Below are 26,407 nucleotides of genomic sequence, written 5' to 3'. Positions count from 1 at the left end.
TAGAAACTGTCCATAAAGCTGACGTGAGTTTGAATAATGTAAAAATCCATTTTTTGCCTGCCAATTCATCAAAACACAGAATTCGACAAGATAAAGGACGAAAATTTTCAAGAGTTGTTTCTTTAGAGGATAATTTATCGGATTTTCAAGATACTGAAGATTTGGAGCAAAACGATGAAACCACTAAACTCAATATTAACGCGAAAGATGAGACAAAAGATCAAGATTTTTTCGATTTTGTGGATATTACATCCAATTCGGCAAGTCCTAACCGTTTGTAATATAATAAGTTTGCTGGAGGGCCAATTCAATGTAAATTTTTCTAATTTGTATAACTTAAAGATTTTTCATGCTTATTAGTGGATGCATGCACAGAAAATGTAATTTGATTTTTTAATAAAATAAGTTACACTACTGTATTATTCACATAAAAAGACCTAAACCCATATAAATATATGTATGTAAATGTAGGTACATATAGTATGTGCTATTATTATGTAGGTATACTCAGTAGGTACACTTATTTCTACTAGCCATCAATGATCGGTTATTAGAATATCCCGGTTATAGGAATATTGTTGCTTGGCACGAAGGCTATTCCAATAAGCGGGTTTGACTGTATATAAAAAATACATTAAAAGTTTATATAGGCATTAAAAATTTCTTATAAAAACACATTACAATACCATTCTTTGGTGGACTGGTACGATTTTTTAAATTCGTCTACGCAAGCAATCTTCATCTAGATTTACAGCAAGTAAGTTCTAGTTCAACAAAAGGTACCGTTGGGCCGGCCACTCACAACAGTGCTGCGTCGTTCAATTTTGGTCGAATTCGACTAATTGACAAAAATTTTGATCGTGTATGACCGTGCATCCAACGAAATTGTACAATTTGACCGCAGACAGACTGGCCTGTCTGCTGCCTGCATGCAGTAAGTACTGCAGAAATTGATATCATCGAGGATCTTGTCGAACGACACCGCAGTATCGTGAGTGGCCGGCTTTAGATGTTCCAAACGGTCTTGCAGCATTGTCGATCGAAGTATCGATTTTATTATTAGCTTAGAGTTTAGAGAATAAGTTCTCTCATAAGTACAACTTGTACAGGAATTGTGACAGTTTTTATTAGTTTCGTTAAACAATGGAAACCTCGTTTTTTATGCTGCAGGGTTGGCAAATACCGAAGTTTAAAAAAAAACCGAAAAAAACCGGGATTTTTTTGGTTTAAACCAGGTTTATTTGGTTTAAACCAGATTTATTTGATACAAAGTATAATAAGTCTAAATATTTTAAAAATGAGTAAATTGTTTTATAAAATAATAGTAATAAACAATGAAAAAAATTATTAAAGACAACTTTGATTTTTATTTACACACACAAAAAGTTAATATAACAAAAAAACATCTTCAAACGTAATAATATTCAAAATAACTAAGTTTTAAAGTAAAAAATATAATTTATTTATCTTAATTTTCTTCATTTGCAGCAGCTGTATTAAAAACATTAAATAAAAATATCAGTTTGGAGGCTCAATAAAAAAACCAGGTTTTTTTTCTTAAAAAATATCATTTTGGAGGCTCAACAAAAAACCAGGTTTAAAAAAAAACAAGTTTTATTTCTTAAAAAAACCTGGTTTTTCTTAAAAAAAACCAGTTAGTTTAAACCTTGGTTTAAACCATGGTTTTAAGCATGTTGGTTTAAACCTGCCAACCCTGCTATGCTGAGACATCCAATCGAGTCCGCCGAGAGCTTACGAAGATGGAACATTTTTACTTTTTCTTGTTCCTTAATATTTTTACTTTTCTTTCTCTTGTTTTACTGCTTTACTACTACAGGTTTATTTATTGTTTCATTTTAGACTGTGAGTTACATATACCAATAGCTCCATATTTCGTGGATGAAAACGATGTTGAAATATATTGGGACACAGGTAAATATTATTTTTTTAAAGCAAATTTTTCTATTTAGAACATATTGTATTTTTAGAACCATAATACTTTTTATTATACTCTCGACACTATATGTCTATCACCTACAATTTTTACAAACTTTAGTAGTCTAGGCAGATTATCGGAAAAGAATCGAATCTTATAATTCTAATATTAATAATATATTGTGAGGCAGATAAAGGGCCTATTAGAAATATCTCAAGAACTAAAGGTAAGAGAATCATGAAACTTGGAATACATCGGTTTTGAGGTATGAACTATTTAATGAAAATATTTTGGTCTCTTTGCTACTTCCGGTCATACCGGAAGTTGATTATAACTTCGTTTTTTTAAATAAGACTGTATATTTTTACACTTTTCGATTCTTCTCGATGTCTTCTTTCTTAAAATATAAGGTTTTGTAATATTATACAAGGTAGTTTAAAAGAGAATGACGGTTTTTTATAAATTTTGTAGCAAACTTCACACCCTGTAGGATTGTACTGATTTCATATCAAAAACTCCATTTATGTTCAGGAGATTTTTAATATAGTCTATTATTATTAAAAATTGTTAATATAGCGAAATGTTTAATTTTAGTATACAGGGTTGATCGAAACTCGGAATGAGTATTTTCTGAGTTTTCCTTAAGGAACACCCCGTATTTTTGTATTGTAATGAAATGATATTTTATAGTACTTTTTCATTTCTTAAGCATTCCCTATACCTAACTGCTTTAATTTGTAAGTTATTCGTAGTTCTTTAAGCCAAACATTATTTACAACAAAAATTACTTGAAATTTTATTAGATTTTCCGTGAAAATATTTAATCATAAATAGTTTTTTGAAAATAAATGATAGATGTTAATCTAGAATGATCCTTAATTTAATAATATTGGATGAGATACCAAAATGCCTAAGTTGTTAACATTGTTGGTGCATAAGATATTAATAAAAACAAACCATATTCTACCTAGTTGGCTATTGCTTTGACACTATCCTTGCTTAAACATTAGACATTATATTATTTTTGTAGTTCTAGTTGCTTTGTTACTGTTGCCCTGTTAACCCTTAACTACAGAGATCCGGTATTTTTTACCGGCGGGCATTCCCAAAATGTGGATTTCATGGTAACCTCACGACTTACAAGTTCATGTGTCTCTGTACCTCTCGAGTAGTTTGTATAACAATGCTAGTCAAAGCGTGTAGTGTGTATTGTCAATATTTTCTTTTCTAGCATACATCAAAAATCTTAACCGGTAAAAATTACCGGATGTCTGTTTTAAGTAGGTAAGTATTTTTATATGAGTACTATATTTGTAAATCTGAAATGGTTATATTATTTTTTTGTGTTTTTAGGAAAAAAGTAAAGAAATGGACTGTGGAAGTCCTCGTGGACTTTCAATGAAGATTAAATTTGACGATAAAAATTTTGAGGCCACTTTGCAAAAATGGAATTGCCATTTAATTTTGTGATAATTTTACACCTTGCAGATTTTTTCTCATGTATGTAAAAATTTTTGTAAATGCTATTTTATGTTTCCTTTGTGATCCTATATTACGTTTATTTGTTGAAAAAAAGTCTAAATTTTTGTTCATAGCATTTATGGCCGTTTGTTTCAATAGACCAAAAATGTTACCAAAATTCTGGTTTAATAGATTATTCTTCAAAAATCTTGTATTATATTATTAAAATCACTCATTTTATCATTTTTACCATATCTAGAGACTCCATAAAAACTCATAATGCAAATTTTTTTTGTTTTTCATTATTAACTTTATATTTTGACTCCATTTTATAATTACCGGTAAAAAATACCGGGGATCTGTAATTACGTGCTAATATTGGGATGTCTGTAGTTAAGGGTTAATATAAATTTGTGTAATGAGGAACTGATTAGTAAAGTTTTTGTTGTAGGAGAGTATAATCAAAATGTACTACTAATAGCAATAAGAATTTATCATCTGCAATTCCGTGACAGACGACAACCAAGAAGAGAAACTTTTCAAAGTTTACTAGAATAATTTCGACGTACTAGACACTTAGATTACGAGAACGTTCATAGTAATTTATTAATATGCAGATTCTCGGTGACACTAACATTTAATTTATTTTAATCATTTACAATAGTTTTTGTTTGATCAGATTTCTCGCAATCTAAATGCCCAGTTCGTTGAAATCGCTGTAGTAAATTTTGAAAAGTTTCTCTTTTTGGTTGTCATCTATCATGGAATTTCTGATGATAAATTCTTATTGCTAGTAGCACATTTTTATTTGTTATATGTACTAGTGATGTAACGAATATTCGTATTCGCATTCGCATTCGCGAATATTCGCATGTTTTTGCATATTCGCATTCGCATCCGCATTCGCGAAATTTGTACGAATGTTTTGCGAATATGAAAACCAGAAAAAAAAATAATTTTAAGATAATAATAGGTTAATAAAATCAAAATCTATTCACTTCTCATCTTTTTTTATTAAGAAAAGGTAACTTAACCTCAAACATGCAGCTACTCTCAAATGGAAATATACAGGACACAACAGCAGACAAAGAGACGGAAGATGGAATGAAGCGATAACTCACTGGAGACCTTGGGACTACAAAAGAGGAAGAGGCAGACCACAGACGAGATGGTCGAATGACCTAAAGAGATACGCAGTGACCAGATCGACAGCATTAGCACTGAACCGAGAAGAGTGGAAAAGTAAGGGGGAGGCCTACGTTCAACTTTGGACAAATGAAGGGCAATAGATAGATAGAACTTAACCTTGTATAATCACATTATCAGCCTTCACTTTTTTTTTATTATTTGGTATTATGTAATAAAGCTTAAGATTCAGATTGATTTACACTAAATATCAATTAACTTTTCATTAATAATTTAGGAAACATTACAAAAATAGAAACAAATTAAAAAAAACTGGACATTCGCATCCGCATTCGCGAATGTCAGTAGCAGATATTCGCATTCGCATTCGTATTCGCGAATGTTAAAAAAATGACATTCGTTACGTCACTAATATGTACAGTAGAACCCCGATTATCCGTGCTCCTCGGGACCTAAGGGTGGCACGGATAATTGAAAAGCACGGATAATCCGAACATGTTTCTTATGTATAATACATATGTATGTATACACATACATATGTACCTACCATAAAAAATAACAAAAAAATAAATCTTTCATTATGAGTCTCTCTTTCGTCATATAGAGTTTCCGTCAAGTGATTTACGATGACGCTATTTTGATAAAACCTCAAAAATGCAACTTGAGTAATAGAAAATTATAGCACGGATAATCCGCAGCACAGATAATCCGCACCCGGATAATCGGGGCTCTACTGTACTCTCCTAGAACAAAAAACATCTGAATTAGTTCCTCAGTAGAAAAATTCATATTAGTAATGGTAGCAAAGCAACTGGCATTGCAAAAATAGTAGAATGTTTAAGCAAAGCAAATGTTTAAGCATATTTAGTGTCAAAGTCATAGCCAACTAGATAGAATATTGTACCTATGTTTTTTTTAATATTAAACACACCAACAATCTGAACTATGTAGGTATTTTGATATATCAACCAGTATTAATAAATTAAGCGTCAATCGAGATTAATATGTGTTTATTTTCAAAAAATTATTTATGATTGAATATTTTCACGGCAAAGTTTGTTCGTAGTACGATCCAAACGATCAGCAACCGTTGCCAACCATCAAACGCATGCGCAGTTACCAGTTAGCGCTCCGCAGTTACCAGTTAGAGATCGTAGACTTCGAACACGCATGCGTCTGATAGTTGGAAACGGTTGCTGATCGTTCTACGAACAGACCTTTTAGTTCTACGAACAGACCTTTTAGGACTGTTCGTAGAACGATCAGCAACCGTTTCCAACTATCAGACGCATGCGTGTTCGAAGTCTACGATCTCTAACTGGTAACTGCGCAGCGCTAACTGGTAACTGCGCAGCGCTAACTGGTAACTGCGCATGCGTCTGATGGTTGGCAACGGTTGCTGATCGTTTAGATCGTTATTCACGTAGTTTTTGTTGCAATTAACGTTTGGCTTAAAGAACTACGAATAACTTACAAATTAAAGCAGTTAGGTATAGGGAATGTTTAAGAATTAAAAAAGTACTATAAAATATCATTTCATTACAATACAAAAATACAAGGTGTTCCATTTAAGAAAACTCAGAAAATACTCATTCCGAGTTTCGACCAACCCTGTAAACTAAAATTAAACATTTCGCTATATTATTAATTCTTAATAATAATAGACTATATTAAAAATCATTTGAACATAAATGGAGTTTTTAATATCAGATCAGTACAATTCTACAGGGTGTGAAGTTTGCTACAAAATTTATAAAAAACCGTAATTATCTTTTAAACTACCCTGTATAATATTACAAAACCTCATATTTTAAGAAAGAAGACATCGAGCAGAATCCAAAAATGTAATAATATACAGGGTGTCCCATTAAAAAAAACGAAGTTACAATCAACTTCCGGTATAACTGGAAGTAGCAAAGAGACCAAAATATTTTCATTAAATAGCTTATACCTCAAAACCCCTGTATTCCAATTTTCACGATTCGCTTACCTTTAGTTCTCAAGATATTTCTAATAGGCCCTTTATCTGCCTCACCCTGTATAGGTATGAAAAGTCAGCAGATAGTGTGCTATTTTTTTTATAAACAACTTAGCGCTCCGAAATCGTGTTTTTTTCAATTGTTACCAATATGTTCCAATTTTTCAATGTTTGTTCAATGTTCAATTGTTGTTTTCAATAAAGATTTTAACTTTACACCAAAAACACCCAAATAAAAATTCACCGTAATTTAATTCTGCATACAGGAATTTTTTTCCCGATCTATTTCGACGAAAGTATAGATTGTATTTCCAGAAGCTGGTGAAAATTGAACGAATAGTTTAGCATTTAGCACAATTAAATTGTTAATTAACAGTTTATGGTCGCAATAAATAGCCATAATAATTATGATTTTCGTATAAAAAGGCGCTATACCTATCTAACGTACTTTACAGAATTGAAATTTGATCATTTGAGCGGCCCCGGGAATGTTTTAAAACTTTAAATTATAAACATTTTTTGGCTTATAAACAAATATAATATCTCGACAATTATTAGATTAAATTATCAACTTCTTTTTGAGCTCATTTGATAGACATTTCTGAGTACCTACTTTAGCAAGTGGTTAGTAAGTAGTAACTAGGTATATGTCATAAAATACATCGTTTTCCCTTTATTTAAGCTGGAATCCCTAGATTTGAGTTGTCGCCGAAGAAAATTTACATTCCATTACCTATAACTCGCTTTGAATTAATAGTAAAAGGTTTTTCAAGTAAGAAATTTATTCGATTTTTTATTAGCATCAATTTTGATAATAATAACTTTTTTGTAAAAAGTTATCGTTTTTAAGTTAGTTAGGAAAAGTCCCTGTAAAAGATGCATTTTTTCAAAAAAAATTAAATTTTTTGATCTTTAATAATTTAGAAAATGTTAAATTTATTTTAATAACATGATATAATTTTGCTTAGAATTTGTCCCTCTATTGGTTTGTGGGGTTAATAAAATAATTTTCAACCTCGAGAAGGGATGGCATCTACCCCAGGGTAAAAGCGCAAGTTGAAACCATGTGCCTTTTGTTCCTTAAGACAGTGGTTTCCAACCTTTTATGTCTAGCGACCCACCTTCTGATGTTTGTTCATATTCGCGACCCATTCCTCACTTCCATCGATTATAAACCCGACACATTTAGACCAATCGCGAATAAAACTATCTAAGGAATCGAAAATGTCTTAGTGGTGTTTAGTGTGTGGCAAAATAATATTTCTTCCTCAACCGATTCATTGAAAATAAACGTTACTTAAACAACAAATTAACTTTCTGCACTAAATTTTCAGAGAAAAATTCGTGATCGATAATAATATGCATAAAATTTTTCCCAATTGAAGGTATTAACCCAATTAAATAAAATCCGAAAGAGCTGTAGTGCAGCCGATATGTGAAACAATAATTGTGCATTTAATGATAGAAGTATATAATTTGGACCACGTATACTACACATATAAAGGTTCAAATTTAGATATGAGACCATCTCAGATTTTGCCTTTACAAAAATGGCGGGCATTCAAAATGGCGACTTTATACATATGTGACTAATAGCACGATAACTTTTGCACGTCAGACAACAGTAACAAGACGTCAGATTTCAACCAAATTTGATATATAGGTTCTTTTTTGATGTACAAGATCGAGGTCTTGAACCGGAAGAATCGGTTTACCAGAATTTGTGTTTTCCCTGGTTTTTATGTAAAAATATGTTGTTTTTTTTTCAATTCTTTCACCCTGTATGAATTATTTTTTAAAAAGTTAATACCGCCGTTGAAAAGAGCGTATAAATATTTTTTGGGAAATATTTCGAACTGGTTAGTTATATTAATTAAAATTTAATAAATGCATAATGTATCTTCACATGTACCTATATGCGGCAGATTCGTGCAAATATTATAAGAATTATTGTGCATTTAATGGTAGAAGCATATAATTTGGAACACATAATACTAACAACATCACGAGAAAACCAAATGCAAAATATACAAAACCGTGATAAAACCGGTCCTTATATATGGATCAGAGACATGGACACTGTCGAAAAGCGATGAGAACTTATTAGGTACGTTTGAATGAAAAATCCTTAGACACATATATCAGGGGGTGAAAGAAAATGACGTATGGCGCAGAAGATATAATTTTGAACTATACGCAGCATACAACGAACCCGACGTCATAACATCCATAAAGATCGGACGTCTGCGCTGGATGGGCCATGTTGAACGAATGTTGGAGACCGAAACACCAAAATATATAATGAAGCAAACACCAGTAGGGAGAAGGTCAAAGGGAAGACCCAAACTTAGATACATGGAACAAGTGGAACAAGATCTGAAAACACTTGAGATTACCCACTGGAAGAACAAAGCAAGGAACAGAACAGAATGGCGGAAAATCCTAGAACAAGCTAGGACCCAAAAAGGGTTGTCGAGCTACTGATGATGATGACAATACTACACATATAAAGGTTCAAATTTAGATATGAGGCCATCTCAGTTTTTGTTCCTTTTACAAAAATAGCAATCATTCAAAATGGCGACTATACCTATGTGACTAAAAGCACGATAACTTTTGAACGAGACGTCAGATTTTTTTGAACCGGCAGAATCGGTTTACCAGAAGCTGTGTTTTTACTGGTTTTTTTATGTAAAAATATGCTGTTTCTTTTTCAATTCTTTCACCCTGTATATACAAATTTTTCAAAAAGGTAATAGCGCCATTGAAAAGAGTGTAAAAATATTTTTTAGGAAATATTTTGAACTTTTTAGTTATGTTAATTACCATTTAATACATGCATAACTTATTTTCACATGTACCTATGGGCGGCAGATTCGTGCAAATTATAATAATTATTGTGTATTTAACGGTAGAAGTACGTAGAAGCATATAATTTGGACGACATATACTACACATACGCAACTATACATACAGTCGGAAAAATGAAAGATTACCCATGAACGATCACATCAATCACTTATTTTGTATTTGCTGGCTTTTTCTATAAATAACAAACGTTTGTTATACAAAAAGACAGCAAATGCAAAATAAGTAATTTATGTGATCGTTCATGGGCAAACTTTCATTTTTCCGACTGTATATGACTAATAATAGCAGGATAACTTTTGAACTTAATAGCAGACCCTAAATACGAAGGGCCGTAAAATCCACACCCTTGGACTAAAATGGATGGTTGACATATGGATGGACGAATCTTTTCCTAAACTTTAAGATGGGATTTGGTCCATTTTTCAATTTAGTCAGAAAATCGAAAATTTCGTGTATATATAGTGTCGCATATAGGAGGGTTGTGCGCCACTGGCGAGAACTGCCGTTCTCGGCTAATGCCAAAAAAGTAACTTTCAGTTTTAGGTATTTAATAACAAAACTAATAATATACTTACATGTAACAAAATGTTTCAGACATAAATTACTTTGGAGAAACAAAGATAATGAAGGGAGTAATTTCCAAAAATAATGTTAAACGAGGAGCGGTTGTTAAGGTTAATCCGTGGAATTATAAATATATACAAAATGAAGCTGCCGTGCTGGCTCATCTTAAGCATACCAACATAATAGAGTTATTGGGTTATGACCCAAAGAATAAAGTAATTATGTTAGACTATCTGAAATTTGCTGAATTAGCAGAAGGATTAAATGAGAAGGTATGTATGTTAGTTCCTGTTTATTTTTTTAGGGAATTTTGTTTTGACTAAGTGTGCTTTTCTTTTTCTGACCCCTGTCCTATGTAGAGGTCGGAAATGTTATAATAAGTCGAACGAAGTACTTTCACTTCATTGTGCGATGGAGTAATATAGACTAAGAGCCGCTATTGGTGAAATTTGCTAATCATTTTAGGCACGATAAGACCCTATGACTTAAATAGTAGAACCTAAAAGAAAACGTATGAACACTGTGCCGTCATTTTTTAGTGGCACATGCGTCGACAGTGGCGCATCAAACTTTCCACTTATGGACGTGATAAATAAATTAAAAGGTACCCTTCCTCACTCCCAGAATTAATTTTTTTTTCATTTTTTTAAGTTCTATGACGCGCGACCGATTGCGTGACAGAAAAGAGCGCGACTGTTCCCGGGTTAAAAAAAAATTAGACCTGCAGCCATACCCAAAAACAAGTTATACGCTTTTTTCCAAAATTAAAATTAAACATTTTTTTGAGGTTATGTACACTCAACCTAGGTGTCTATAAAAAATATACGTGTTTTGCAAAAGTCTTAATTATGTGTGTGAATTTTTTGAAATTTTAAAATTGATTGGAACCACTAAGTGGGGAAAGGGGGAAGGGGGTGGTGAGTTAAAATTACGCTGAGTCTTATTTGTTAATCACATAGAACTTAAAAAATGAAAACAAAATAATTCTGGGAGTGAGGAAGGGTACCTTTTAATTTATTTATCCCGTCCATAAGTGGAAAGTTTGATGCGCCACTGTCGACGCATGTGCCACTAAAAAGTGACGGCACAGTGTTCATACGTTTTCCTTTAGGTTCTACTATTTAAGTTATAGGGTCTTATCGTGCCTAAAAGGATTACCAAATTTCACCTATAGCGGCTCTTAGTCTAAAAGTTCATTATTTATTTTTCTGTTTATAGATATTTCTTTGCAATGCGACTCTCACCAGTCTTTTTAGACCAATCAAGTTAGTAAAAAATAAGCCGTTTTTCGACATAATTGAAAAGACGAGGTTTGACAGTTGAAATGTGTAGTATGATATATTATAAAAAGGCTACCATCTTGGGATTCATCATTTTTTTAGTGGAACATTTTTTAAATAAACAATCAAAACGTCAAACTTAGTTTTTTGCTCATAACTAAAAAACTTGTTTATTTAGAAATTTGAGTCCACAGGTAACTTTTTCAGAAAAAAGATACATCGAATGAGATAAGCTAAATCAAAATCGGTTAATAAACAAAAAAGTTATTGACAAACGGACGACAAAATCACTGTTTTTGAATATTGTTAATAACAATTTTATTGTTTATTAAAATATGTTTAAATATACCTAAACTTGAGGGCATTATGGTGTTTGAATGGTGTGCAAAAAATGGTCCAGATCTGTTAAATAGTTTTTGCAAAATTGAATTTGTTTATAAAATTTTTTGAAAAACGAGCTAAGTTCTGAGGCTGGTCCAGTTAATATGGCTGAATGTATCTCAATAATCCGGGGCTCATTTCCTTCGTTAAGATGTAGACTAATAGCCTATGAAAAAAAAAAAAGAAAAAAAAATTACATGTACGTACACAAAATTATTTGTTAATAAATAGCAGTTTTTAAGCTTATAAACAATTTCAATAATTTCGTAGAAATTAGATCAAATTAAATGGCAATAAAAAATACGGAAAGTTCATTAAAATACACAACTTCTAAAAAAAAATTTAGGTCCTACGACCCTTGGGGTCTAAGATAGCACCTTTTTTTGAAAAAATCACTGTTACGTTAAATTAACAACACTAAAATCTGAAATTAACCAATCTTTTATAAGAAAAGTCAAAGTTTTTAACAAAGTTTTTAGCAAGAAAAAATGTTAAAAATTGTTTAAACAGTAGTGTTATTAACAAAGAATATTTTGCGTTGTGACTAAAGTAAAAAAAAAAATAATGGGCGTAGCCGAATGAGAATAAATTCACGGACTACCATTCGCTAGCGCTAGACCGTTGCAGCCCATTTTTAACATTGACAGTATACCGGATTTGAAGCTTAATATTATATTTATATATTTTGGTAGAAACTTGAATTTTATAAATATTATGTTGCACATTTATTTAGTAAAATTATATTTTAAATAAATAAATTTAAAAAATAACAATAAAAAGGCTACTTCAAAAAAGGTTTATACATCCCATTAGCTGCTTTGTTTTGGATAATTTTGCAATCAAAATAAGATAAACGTTATTATTTTATTGTGGTACCATAGATAAAAAAATAAAATAGTAAACTTGGTACAGTAGAACCCGATTGGTAGGTATAGGCCATTTTTTCTTCTCTATTTTGAATCCATGTGTAGTCCTGTATCGTCGACCCCGTTAGGTAAATTATTCCGATTCGTATTTTTTGCACAAACTTACTCAAAAAAAGTTCCTTACAACAAATCCAGAAGGTACCAAGAGCTACCGCGGCTGGAAAATTGTTTAAACAATTTTTTCATTAGTTTTATGTTTACTTATAAAAGTTGGGTGACAAACTGTTTAGTTTATAATTTTAATCAACGCAGCATTAAAACATAGGTCCTGAAGAAGTTTTCTGGAAAATTTCAAGTCAAAATATGCAACAGAAAAAAAGTTACGCGACCTTATAGACGAGTGGTACTCTCCAAAAAAACGCTCATTTCTCGAGATATCAACCGCGGTGTGGTGAATGGCTAATTTTGGTCTTACTTTATATTTTTGATGGTGCTGAAAACAAAAATAAGTTTTATTTTCAATTTTACATGGGGAAACATTGTCAAAATCGCAATTTTACCCTAAAAATAAAATTAAATGAAATCACGTTTTTCTTAAAATTAAAAGTTGCACCACTTTTTTGCTATAAAACATTTTGTTCTCTGTACTCTAGATTTTGACATAAAATTAATTAAACAGATAAATTTCAAATTTTGTCACTCAACTTTTGCGATTAAACTTTGAAATTCAAGAATCGGCACCTTTTACTTCAAACAATTTATAACATTCTTTATGGCTAGACAGAAATATTGAAGCAGGTCCCATTGTCTTCAGAAAGGTGAGAAATATATACTATAAAAATTTCAGAAAAAAATATTACAATGGAACAGAATTGTAGCAAGTTAAACGCAAAAAAACGTGATTTTTTTTTATTTTTAGGGTAAAGTTGCGATTTTGATAATGTTCCCCCAAGTAAAATTCAAAACAACCCTAATTTTCGTTTTCAGCACCATCAAAAATATAAAGTATAACCAAAATTAGTATCAGTGTCTCGAGAAATAAGCTTTTTTTGGGGTGTGCCGCTCGTCTATAAAGTCACATAACATTTTTCCTATTGCATATTTTAAATTAATATTTTTTGGAAAACTTCTTCATGAATTATATTTTATTTCTGTGTTAGTTAAAATTATAAACTAAAAAGTTTGTCACTCAACTTTTTTAAGTAAACACGAAACTAACGAAATCTGACGACAAAATGTTTAAAAATTAACAACTTGTCTTTTAATGTGTTTAATCATTTTGGACAAATCTCATTGTTATCTAAATGCTTCAAAGACAACACAGTAAAATTTTCAAAAGGAAATATTTACAGCGACCAAAAATACAGTGAGTTAAAATTGAAAAATCATCAAAATTGATTTATCGCATTTTTGCATAAAATTTGATTTTTGAACATGTTCCACTAATTCTAGAAAAAAATAAACTCCATATTCGGATTCGGAGACCTCGAAAACATAAGGAATGACGAAAATTTGTTATTCACTTTAAAGTTGATTTTTGTGGTCGGTATAACGTAATTTTAGGAGTTGCTGCCGGTCGCCAACCGCGCCCACTATTCAGTCAGTCGACTACGCCCGCTATTTTTTACTTTAGTCGGAACGCAAAATACTTTTTGTTTATAACACTACTGTTTAAACAATTTTTAACATTTTTTCTTGCTAAAAACTTTATTAAAAACTTTGACTTTTCTTATAAAATATTGGTTAATTTCAGATCTTAGTGTTGTTAATTAACGTAACAGTGATTTTTTCAAAAAAAGGGGCTATCTCAGACCCCAAGGGTCGTAGGACCTATTTTTTTTTTAAGTTGTGTATTTTAACCAACTTTCCGTATTTTTTATTGCCATTTAATTTGATCTAATTTCTACGAAATTATTGTAATTGTTTATAAGCTTAAAAACTGCTATTTATTAACAAATAATTTTGTGTACGTACATGTAATTTTTTTTTACTTTTTTTTTCATAGGCTGTTAGTATACATCTTAACGAAGGAAATGAGCCCCGGATTATTGAGATACATTCAGCCATATTAACTGGACCAGACTCAGAAATTAGTTCGTTTTTCAAAAAATTTTATAAACAAATTCAATTTTGCGAAAACTATTTAACAGATCTGGACCATTTTTTGCACACCATTCAAACACCATAATGCCCTCAAGTTTAGGTATATTAAAACATATTCTAATGAACAATAAAATTGTTATTAACAATATTCAAAAACAGTAATTTTGTCTTCCGTTTTGCAATAACTTTTTTGTTTATTAACCGATTTTCATTTAGCGTATCTCATTGGATGTATCTTTTTTTTCTGAAAAAGTTACCTGTGGACGTCAAATTTCTAAATAAACAAGTTTTTAAGTTATGAGCAAAAAACTAAGTTTGACGTTTTGATTGTTTATTTAAAAAATGTTCCACTAAAAAATTGATGAATCCCAAGATGGTAGTCTTTTTGTAATATCTCATACTACACATTTCAACTGTCAAACCTCGTCTTTTCCGTTATGTCTAGTAAAAACCTAACTTGATTGGCCTATTTATACTTATTTTATGGTTTACCAATGATCAGGAAGAACTTGTGAAACTTGAGCTGAAAAGAAACGTATCTGTCATCTGGTTGGCAAAAACGGACGGTTTTTCTGTTCATTTCATGCCTCGTATGCTCTGCGAAGATCTTAAGCTGTCTTGTGTCGAAGAATAATATGCTATCAATACATCCATGAGTGGATTTGTGCTTTATTTATCTTATAAACACAATTAGTAGGAACAGAAAATCAGCCATAGAGACTTACGTGGAGAAAAAGTTCCACAGTGGAGCCCGAGTTCGATAGGTCTAGCTAGAGTCTAGTCTAGAGTGTAGATGACTCTAACATTACGTAGGTAGGGGAGAGTAGGGTAAAGTGGAATAGCTAAACTTTGAAATTAAATAAATTTTACAATTTTCGAAATGAAATTGTGTAAAAAACATATCTGATTACAGTAAAATTTAAGATCATTATGTCAAAATATAAATTAAATTAAGTCAGTAAATTTTTTGTTATACGTGAGTTTGTCAGGCATTGTCTTTTTTCACTTTGCCCCGCATGGGCAATTGGATAAAGTGAAATAGTCTAGAGTACGGTTTTAAATCGGCCTAGCTGCTTACTTGACGCTTCTTCTTCATTCTTTCCGGATTTAATCCTTCGATTTAATCTAGCAACAGAAACTCCGTGTTGCATAGCAGCTTGATTTTGACAAAGGATGTCCGTTCGCAAAGATCTGATTCCAGATGTCATTGGCTCCACAGACTATTGTTGTTGGGTTGATTTTCGTTTATAATTTCGCATTTTAGACCTAGAAATACAGATATTCTTTTTTAATGGTAACAATCAAGTATAATTACATGTAGGGCAAAGTGAAACGATATTTCACTTTGCCCCATCTATTAACATTTTACATTGCCCCAAATGGATTTAAAAGCAAACTTGTCCAGTAAAAATGTTTAACCCTAACCTAACAATCTATAGTTTATATAAAAGATAGTTAAGTATGATTGCTTTTGTGTGTTGCTTTCACAAATATGTTTAGTTAAATAAGATAGAATAATTAGCAATTACACTCACCTGCAGATTTTACAAATAATCGCACAAAAATGTAAAAACAGAGATATTTTCAATAACATCGACATACGATCGTTACAAAATGGTCGATAAGCAGGTACTACTTCTAAACATTGATTGGATTGTAAACAGTGATCGCTCCGTTTGCTGAAGAATTTGAAAACGGGCCATTTCACTTTACCCCACTATTTCACTTTACCCTTCCCTCCCCTATATACAAAGACTTCTTCAGAACAATTCTTTATTAGCCCCTGTGTCTGGCAACTTTTCTCCATGCTCTAATTCCAATAGATTTTAAATCATTTTCTAGGTTGTCTTGGTACCTAAGTTTCGGTCTTCCTCTTGCTCGTTTTCCTATCGGCCCTCTTCGGTCAAAAACTTTTCTGACTATGGCATCTTTCTCTCGTCTGATTACATGACCTATCCATCTAAGGCGTGCAACCTTAATGAATTTTACAACGTCAGGTTCTCCAAAACTTCTATACAACTCAAAGTTGTAACGCCTGCGCCACAAACCTTGTTCTTTTATGCCTCCATATATTCGTCTTACGATTTTTCGCTCAAAACTTTGAGCAGTTCTTGGTCATTCTGTGTAAATGACCAAGTTTTTGAACCATATGTTAGTACTGGTCTTATTAGTGTTTTGTAGAGAGTCAATTTAATTTTTCTAGGTATTTTTGAGGCCATCTGTCTTCTTAAGCTATAGTAACACTTATTGGCGAGCACTAACTATTATTCTTTTAATTTTCTTCACTGACATTGTTATCTTTAGTTAGCAGCGAGCCTAAGTAGGTACATGAAGGTGTCGACACCTTCCAGTTCTAGGTCGTCAATTATTATTCTCGTAGGAGTCGGGTTGCTTGACCTAGTGCAACACATATGTTGTTCTGAAGCTATTTTCTTGTGGCATTTTTATAATCAAGTATATTCAAATAGGAAATAAGCCACAATTTTACCTAAAAATGATTTTATTAACGTTTCGACGCCCAAGTCGGGTGTCGTTGTCAAAATACAAAATAATACTAAATAAACAAAAATGGTGTTGCTTAGTAAAAAATTCTTCTAATAATTTATTTAATCTGACTCATTTATATCGGCAATTCAGACACGTATTATACATTTTAAAGTTGACGACTTTAAAATGATATTGCCAATATTGATGAGTTGCGTTCCTGGGACGACTTTACTAAAAGGTAGTTCATTCGATTACATGAAATCAATCCCAACTCAAGAATATCCGCCACAAAAAATCATAGCATGTGATCTGTCTTTAAAAAGACAACCAAATGCAACGGTGGCACTGAAATTCTCGCGTTAGAGATTCCATAGTAAATCACGAGGGAAAACCAGGAAAAACCTCGTGATACTATCCCGACATCGTAAGTATTTGGGTTTACATTTAGTTTATTCTCAAAAATAATACCAAATTCTGACTTGATATTTTAAATTTTAAATAATACTAAAATACTAAATATGTACTAACTCGATATGTTACTGATTTACTAATTGTGGTATTTTCTTTCTATTGACTTCCTCCTTTAATATGGGTAACCACATCCTACTGCATTCTACCGAGGAATTTGCGACACAATTGGTTTCATTTAGCATAATTAGAGCCGCTTCTTTGATTTTTCTCTTTTTACTATCTGCTTCTTTCAGGACTATACTTGAATCTCTCCACTGAACTCTATGTTCATTATCCCATGCGTGTTGACATATTTGAGATCTATCAAATTCTCTATTTTTTATATAGGACTGATGTTCATTTACTCTAACGTCTAATGGTCTTGACGTTTCACCTATATAAAATTGTTCGCATTCACAAGGTATTTTATAAATACAATTCTTTATTCTTTCTTGTTCACTGTTAGGTTTAGTTTTAGATAGAATAGATCTCAATGTGTTTGTTGTTTTGAATGTTGTTGATATGTTGAATTTATTTCCTATTGTTTTAAGTTTCTCGGATAGCCCTTTTATATATGGTATTGATATTTTCCTCGTATTATTTCTTGTGAATGTTGTAGGATCCCGTTCTAAGTTGTTCTGTTCCATTCGATCCAATCTTGATAATTCCTTATTTATAAACGATATGGGATAATCATTTTTTAATAAAACAGATGTTAACAATTGGTTTTCTTCTAAAAATGAATTTTCGTTAGAACAAGTAATTTTGGCTCTATCATATAAGGATTTAATGATTCCCTTTTTAACGTTGATGTTATGATTTGATTTGTAATTGAGATATCTGTTGGTGTGTGTTGGTTTTCTATACACTTGAGTCTCATATCCAGTATCCTTCTTTGAGACCAAAACATCGAGGAAAGGTAGGGTGTTATTGTATTCCTTTTCCATTGTAAACTTTATTGTCTCTTCTTGATCGTTTATAATATTCAGGAACGTATCCAACAATTCCGATCTATGAGGCCATATGGAAAACACATCGTCTACATATCTCCACCATACTGTGGATACGTTCCTGAATATTATAAACGATCAAGAAGAGACAATAAAGTTTACAATGGAAAAGGAATACAATAACACCCTACCTTTCCTCGATGTTTTGGTCTCAAAGAAGGATACTGGATATGAGACTCAAGTGTATAGAAAACCAACACACACCAACAGATATCTCAATTACAAATCAAATCATAACATCAACGTTAAAAAGGGAATCATTAAATCCTTATATGATAGAGCCAAAATTACTTGTTCTAACGAAAATTCATTTTTAGAAGAAAAACAATTGTTAACATCTGTTTTATTAAAAAATGATTATCCCATATCGTTTATAAATAAGGAATTATCAAGATTGGATCGAATGGAACAGAACAACTTAGAACGGGATCCTACAACATTCACAAGAAATAATACGAGGAAAATATCAATACCATATATAAAAGGGCTATCCGAGAAACTTAAAACAATAGGAAATAAATTCAACATATCAACAACATTCAAAACAACAAACACATTGAGATCTATTCTATCTAAAACTAAACCTAACAGTGAACAAGAAAGAACAAAGAATTGTATTTATAAAATACCTTGTGAATGCGAACAATTTTATATAGGTGAAACGTCAAGACCATTAGACGTTAGAGTAAATGAACATCAGTCCTATATAAAAAATAGAGAATTTGATAGATCTCAAATATGTCAACACGCATGGGATAATGAACAAGAGTTCAGTGGAGAGATTCAAGTATAGTCCTGAAAGAAGCAGATAGTAAAAAGAGAAAAATCAAAGAAGCGGCTCTAATTATGCTAAATGAAACCAATTGTGTCGCAAATTCCTCGGTAGAATGCAGTAGGATGTGGTTACCCATATTAAAGGAGGAAGTCAATAGAAAGAAAATACCACAATTAGTAAATCAGTAACATATCGAGTTAGTACATATTTAGTATTTTAGTATTATTTAAAATTTAAAATATCAAGTCAGAATTTGGTATTATTTTTGAGAATAAACTAAATGTAAACCCAAATACTTACGATGTCGGGAGAGTATCACGAGGTTTTTCCTGGTTTTCCCTCGTGATTTACTATGGAATCTCTAACGCGAGAATTTCAGTGCCACCGTTGCATTTGGTTGTCTTTTTAAAGACAGATCACATGCTATGATTTTTTGTGGCGGATATTCTTGAGTTGGGATTGATTTCATGTAATCGAATGAACTATCTTTTAGTAAAGTCGTCCCAAGAACGCAACTCGTCAATATTGGCAATATCATTTTAAAGTCGTCTACTTTAAAATGTATAATACGTGTCTGAATTGCCGATATAAATGAGTCAGATTAAATAAATTATTAGAAGAATTTTTTACTAAGCAACACCATTTTTGTTTATTTAGTATTATTTTGTATTTTGACAACGACACCCGACTTGGGCGTCGAAACGTTAATAAAATCATTTTTAGGTAAAATTCTGGCTTATTTCCCATTTGAATATACTTGATTGCAACACATATATTTGGTATTTTGAACATTATTTATATTTAGTCCCATTCTCTGTGCAAATGCTCTTAACGACCGAAATGCTTCAGTCAGAGATTCTGTGGACCTACCTATGATGTCTATGTCATTTGCGTATTCGACAATTTGTATTGATTTGTTAAAGATAGTACCATTCGTATTAATCTAGGACTCTTGAATTATCTTTTCTAATGCCAGGTTTTTCCAGGAAAAGGTTTTTCTAAACACGATAGTCCATCACCCTGGCTTAGTCCATTTTTGCAATGGAAGGGTCTTGAGAAATCGTTTTAGATTTTTACCATGCTCTTGCTCCTGTGAGTGTAAGTTCAGTTAATTGGACAAGATGAAGCGGTATTTGAAATTCTATCATAGCAAGTAGAAGTTTACCTCTATTAACTAAGTCGTATGCGGCTTTGAAGTCCACAAATATGTGGTGGGCATCGACGCCGAATACTTCTTCACCTTTTCTTCTAAATTAAAAACGCTATTTTTCACTGTTTTCCTTTTTCTGTTTTTCTTGTTCAAGCTTTTATTTTTCTCTTCCTCTAGTTGGTTTTTCACTGGAGTATCAGTAAGTATTGCACTCTCTCGTTTACGACGACAAACTCGATTGGTTTTCCTTGCCGATGCCTTCGGATAAGGTATCAGACTTTCTGGAATTACTATATTTCCAATATGCTGCCTTGCTAAACTACTGCAACAGAGATCGTTGAAGCTAGTTTGAATATCCCTTTTGGTGTCTTGAATACCCAACTCTTACCTGCAAAGGTAAAATAGTGTATGTGAAAAAAGTGAGTTTTGAGGTAAATGACTTTTTGTTTTTTTACTGAGCCGTTTTGTAATTTATAAAGTTAGACAAATGAAATTTGGAGAAAAGTGTGTGAATGTGTGAAAAGAATGTGAGAAAAGTATGTTATTATAATAATTATTACAACAGCAAGTAGGTGTAGTTTTTTCAAATGTGCTGGTAAAGTGACATATACTGTTTTACCATTTTTCCAATATACCTAAAGAGTATACTTTATACGTATATACCGTCGGAGTAGATAACAATTCCCATTGGTCATACTACGGTAAAATATGTTATACTATTTGGGACACCGTTTTCATAAAATATGTTATCGTATAACAGCATATACCACATATATCCTGTTTTACCAGTAGAGTTTCAAAAAATAAATATAACATAATACCAGGGATAAGCAGTGTAAGACGATGTACAAATTCAGCCTTTGTAGAGTTTGATGAATATACGGTTTTACCATAGCAGAGACGCAAGTACACGTACTCATATACTGTTTTACCAGTGTCACATTTTGAAAACTAAATGAGATAGAAATAAACTAAAAATTGCATAAGAAAGAGCGGAAAATAACCCAGTTCCGGCGGCAAATTCAAAAATCCATTTTTTTTACATATACTATTTTACCTTTGCAGGCAAGAACTCTAACGTAGAATCTTGCGTTTTATTCAGCATAGGAACGGGTTTTGTAATTGTTTTCGTAGTTGTTTGAAAGTCTTGATTATTATCGTTTGCTTCTTGCGTGTTGATATTTTTCAAGCTAGAAGTTTCAGCTTCTTTCAAGATGGCTAGAAGGTCTTTCCACAGTACTTTTTACATGAAGGTGAAAAAATTTAAGAAAATCCAGGAAATGTGACTCTTGCATCCAGTCGGATGGGTTTGCTGAACCTTGTGAATCAGGTGGAGCCGAATTTAAAAAATGGGATTTAAAATGCACACGTAAAAAAATAAAAAAAGGAGGTGTGAAATTTCCTCTAGCTGGTACTGCAAGTAACGAGGGTTCCCCTCTCTGCTGAAACTATCGAACCAACTTGTTTGAATCCTCTTCTGGAAACAACGCGGTCGGCGTTTTGGACAGTTGTGACCCCAGTTTCGTCCATGTTCCAGATTTCGTGAGCCTCAAATTTATGTTTCTCCATAACTGTGGCTAAATTGTCAAAAAAAAGGCGTTGAAATTTGTTCTATTGAAACTACTGGCCCTTGCTAAACTAGTTGCTTCCAGTTTACGAATAGACAATACAGGATGCCGTTTCAGAAACGCAGTAAACCAGTCGGCAGCAGCTTTTTTATGGAGCTCCCAGGTTTTTGGCATTTTGAAGAAATTAGCATTAGCGAATTGATATGCTAGCACATGTAGTTCCTTGGGTGATAACCCAAAATAAATATCAGATGCTGTCAGTATAAATATATTGAACTAATTGGTTTTCAACTTCAGGCGCGAATTCTAAATGATTTTTGACGTAACCAATTATTGAAATTGACGGCGTAACCACTCTTTCATGAACTAAGTCAGACTCTGGAATTTTCTTACAGTACCTTGCCAAAGTGCGGTAATTTACATTGAAATCAGTTGCCGCTTTTTTTATTGACGACCCACTTATCACTAACCTAGAAGCTCTTAAGTACGTCAGCCGGCGCTTTTTCTTCCTCAGACTTCCTTTTGAAATTTCGAAACATGATTATGTAACCTGAAAACATAAAAAATACTTGTCATATACCTACGTGGAATGATGTGGAAAGCTAAATGGCCTAGCGGGGCTGGTTGTCACTTGTATCAAGCAGCCCCCTCTAATTTGAGACAACATGTCCATTGCACAATTAATTTTCAAAGCTGAATAATGACACGAAATCAACAAATTCAAAATCAATACTTACGTAAAATCGTAGTCGGATTACTGAGGAGCAAAAACATATTCCACAGTTTTTTTTAGATCTGCAAAATGCATTCGACTGTGTAGAGCTGAATGACGTAATTCACCTGTCATCATCATCATCATCATCATCATCTTGGTGCTACAGCCCTTAGAGGGCCTCGACCTTCTCAAGCTTTCTACGCCATTCTGTTCTGTCCATTGCTTGCATTTTCCAGTTGCCGACTCCGATCTTCTCGGCATCCTGTGTTACCCCGTCCATCCACCTCAGCTTTGGTCTACCCCGTCTTCTCATTCCCACGGGTTGCGCTGTTAGAATCTTTTTATCATGTTCGATTCAGGGGCCCGGGCTACATGTCCTGCCCACTGCAGGCGGTTTCGCTTAATTATAGTGATAATATCTTTTCCTGTTATATAAACGAAATTCACCTGTTATATAAACGAAACATACCGTCAGACATTGTCAAGACTATCGAAAACATATACAGCAGGAATAACATACAGACCAGAATAAATAACAAACTAACACAGCCGATACCAGTAGAAAGAGGCATACGTCAAGGAGACTCATTGAGCCGCTGTTTAACCTCATCATGGATGAGATTATTTATAAAGTCAAAAACCTGAGAATAGGGTAGGTACAGCATGGGTGAAGAAATTATCTCTGTAGTATGCTATGCAGATGATGCCATACTTATTGCAAAGAGTGAAGATGACCTTCAGAGACTTTTATATCAATTTAATATAACAGCAGAGCTGCTAGCTGCAGCTGTTGTAGTTACCTTTTCAGAGGTAACTACAGCATTGAACAGAAATAAAGCTGCAGGAGAAGATAATATGATTACCACACATATGATATGAAATTAGAAGGAGGTAAGGAACTCATTGCAATTGTAACTAAGCTTATAGACAGTTGTTTACACCAGGGCAAAGTACCTAAGAGCTGGAACAACTCTAAAGTACTCTTATTACACAAGCAAGGTGATAATCGAAAGTTGGAAAACTACAGGCCCATCAGTCTATTGTCACACCTATTTAAAATACTCACCAAAGTCATAACTATCCGACTAACAAGAAAATTAGATGAATACTAACCATATGAAGAGGCAGGTTTTAGAAAAGACTATTCAACTTCCGATCACCTGTTAACCACAAAAATAATAATAGAAAAATGTAACGAATACAAGTTTGCAGTTTTTATAGCATTTGTAGACTACGAAAAAGCTTTCGACACTAGAACACACGGCCGTAATAAACGCAATGCAAAATTGTAGAATAGACAGCAGATATATTAACTTATAATTAAAAGAAACTATGAACCAAGCTACAGCTACATACTACCTAAATGAAAATGAATACACGAACCATGTACAACCAAACAAGGGAGTCAAACAGAGAGACACTCTATCACCCAAACTGTTCACCTTAGTTTTGGAGGACGTTTTTAAAAATCTAAATTGGAAATATAAGGGAATAAACATCAATGGCCGCTACCTCAGTAATCTACGATTTGCGGATGACATAATCTTGATAGCTACTGACCTACAGGAACTGCAAACCATGCTTTCAGAACTACACACAGAATCTTCTAAAATATGACTGAAAATGAATTTAAACAAAACAAAAGTCATGCACTCCGAAGAAACGATGACAATAATAAACAACAAAGTTATAGAAAAAGTTGAAGAGTATATATTCTTAAGACAAAAAATAATACTAAATAGGGAAATTCAAACGGAAGAAATAAAAAGAAGAAAGTTAGCATGGGCAGCATTCGGCAAACTGAACTATATACTCAGAAATCAGAAAATTCAACTACATCTTAGATCTAAAATTTTTGATGCATGCATTATCCCGATATTAACATATGGGGCACAAACATGGACAATCACAAAAAATAATATGAACATACCCAGAGTCACTCAACACGCGATGGAAAGAGCAATGCTAGGCATATCACTTAAGGACAGGAAAACAAACACATGGATAAGACAGAAAACCAAAGTCACCGATGTGGTACAAAAATCACTAAAATTGAAATGAGAATACGCTGGACATGTAGCTAGGAGCGATCTTAACAAATGGCACAGAACAATTCTAACCTGGAGACCATACGAACACAAAAGACCCAGAGGCAGACCTCCTATGAGATGGACAGATGATCTGAAACGAACTGCCGGGAAAAATTGGCTACAAGTAGCGTACAACAAAAAACAATGGAAAGGAAGACTTGAAGAGGCTTATGTTCAGATGTGGACTTCTTGAATGGCTAGACGAAGAAGAAGAAGAATATAACAGCAAGAAAGTTCAACATGAACGTATCACGAAATAAAACAAACAGTAGGGTAATCTCTAAAGATCCAATAAGGTGCAAGCTGGAAGTGGACAGCAAAATAATGCAGCAAGAAAGAAGTATCAGCTCCTGGGAGTGCTAATGCACAGTTATGGAGACACAGAAGCGGAAGTTGTATAACAAGTAAACAAAGCCAACAGAATGGCAGGATGTCTTAAACACACTATCTGGCGCAACACACACCTACGGACAGAGACAAAGGCCAAGATCTATAGGACAGTAGTTAGGCCAATTATGACTCTACACTGCGGAAACAAGACCTGACACCACAAGGACAAAAATACTGATGGAAACGTGTGAAATGAAAATAGTCCGAGATATCACAGAAAAATCATTATGGGATAGACAACATAGCACAGACCTCAGGCAAAGATGTAATATAGAGAACATAAATGACTGGACACTGAATAAAAAAAAAAGAATGGTATAGCCATATAAGCAGAATGGGAGAAGGAAGAAACGTAAAGATAGCACAAGATAGATCACCAAACGGCCGAAGGAGTATAGGAAGGCCAAGGAAGAGGTGGAGTGACAACCTGGATATTTGATGAGGAGGCATCCGAAGATGGAACGGGCGCGAGCCTATTAAGGAAGTAGGAAAATGAAAGAAGAAGCAGACAGTTTTTTTATTATCCGTTTTGGACTGGAAAAAACAAACTATATGGCAAGCAGAAAATTTACTCAGGTTAGGCGATTTATTTATTTTTGTCCGTGCGACTGTAACTCATCGACGACAACTTTCATAATATATACATTTTTTGAAGACGCGGGAATAATTTTTGGCGCCCCAGACCCATGCTTCTTGCGGCGTTACCAAGATTCAAAAGCTGTGACAACCAACCCCGGTCTCCCCTATATCATGCACTTGAAGAAAAAAGAAGACAGCACCATCAATGGTGGAGCTCTTAGTGTGTGAGAGTGAATCTCTCAACATCCTGTAACTGATGTCCCGCATGATGATGCGGGCTGCAGCACTAAAGGTGCCCCGAACAGTTTCGTGACTGTGCCAGTTTTTGTACCATGGTAGATGTTATTCTTAGTGCCCTGTGGGTACTACTGGTACGAATTATCAGAAGGAATCCCTTATTTATAAGAACTATGCCCCATTGGAGAACTGACAAAATTCGCGTAGAGAACTGACAAAAAACATTTTTTCCACCTACCTCTACCGAAAGTATACTTTTCCGGACCTGATTGTAGGGAGCAAAATTGTACTTTTCCTCTCTAGGGAGGAAAAGGATTTTTCCTCCCTAGGGAGGAAAAGTAAAAGTGACGTCATGGTATTTCATTCATGA

At 33.1% G+C, this 26,407-nt stretch overlaps 1 protein-coding gene across 1 annotated transcript in view; it reads left to right on the top strand.

The window, feature by feature from the left end:
• Positions 1–26,407, top strand: part of LOC126883136 (serine/threonine-protein kinase pakF-like) — a 123,604-nt gene that overhangs the window by 90,533 nt on the left and 6,664 nt on the right. The window contains exons 4-5 of the mRNA XM_050648389.1: positions 1,861–1,932; positions 9,987–10,228. Coding sequence (XP_050504346.1) covers positions 1,861–1,932; positions 9,987–10,228 — 314 coding nt within the window. The remainder of the gene's footprint in view (positions 1–1,860; positions 1,933–9,986; positions 10,229–26,407) is intronic.

The sequence above is a fragment of the Diabrotica virgifera genome, chromosome 4, assembly GCF_917563875.1.
Source record: "Diabrotica virgifera virgifera chromosome 4, PGI_DIABVI_V3a".
NCBI lineage: Eukaryota > Metazoa > Arthropoda > Insecta > Coleoptera > Chrysomelidae > Diabrotica > Diabrotica virgifera.
The sequence above is the reverse complement of the archived record's forward strand: the minus strand, read 5'-3'. Positions and strand labels throughout refer to the sequence as shown.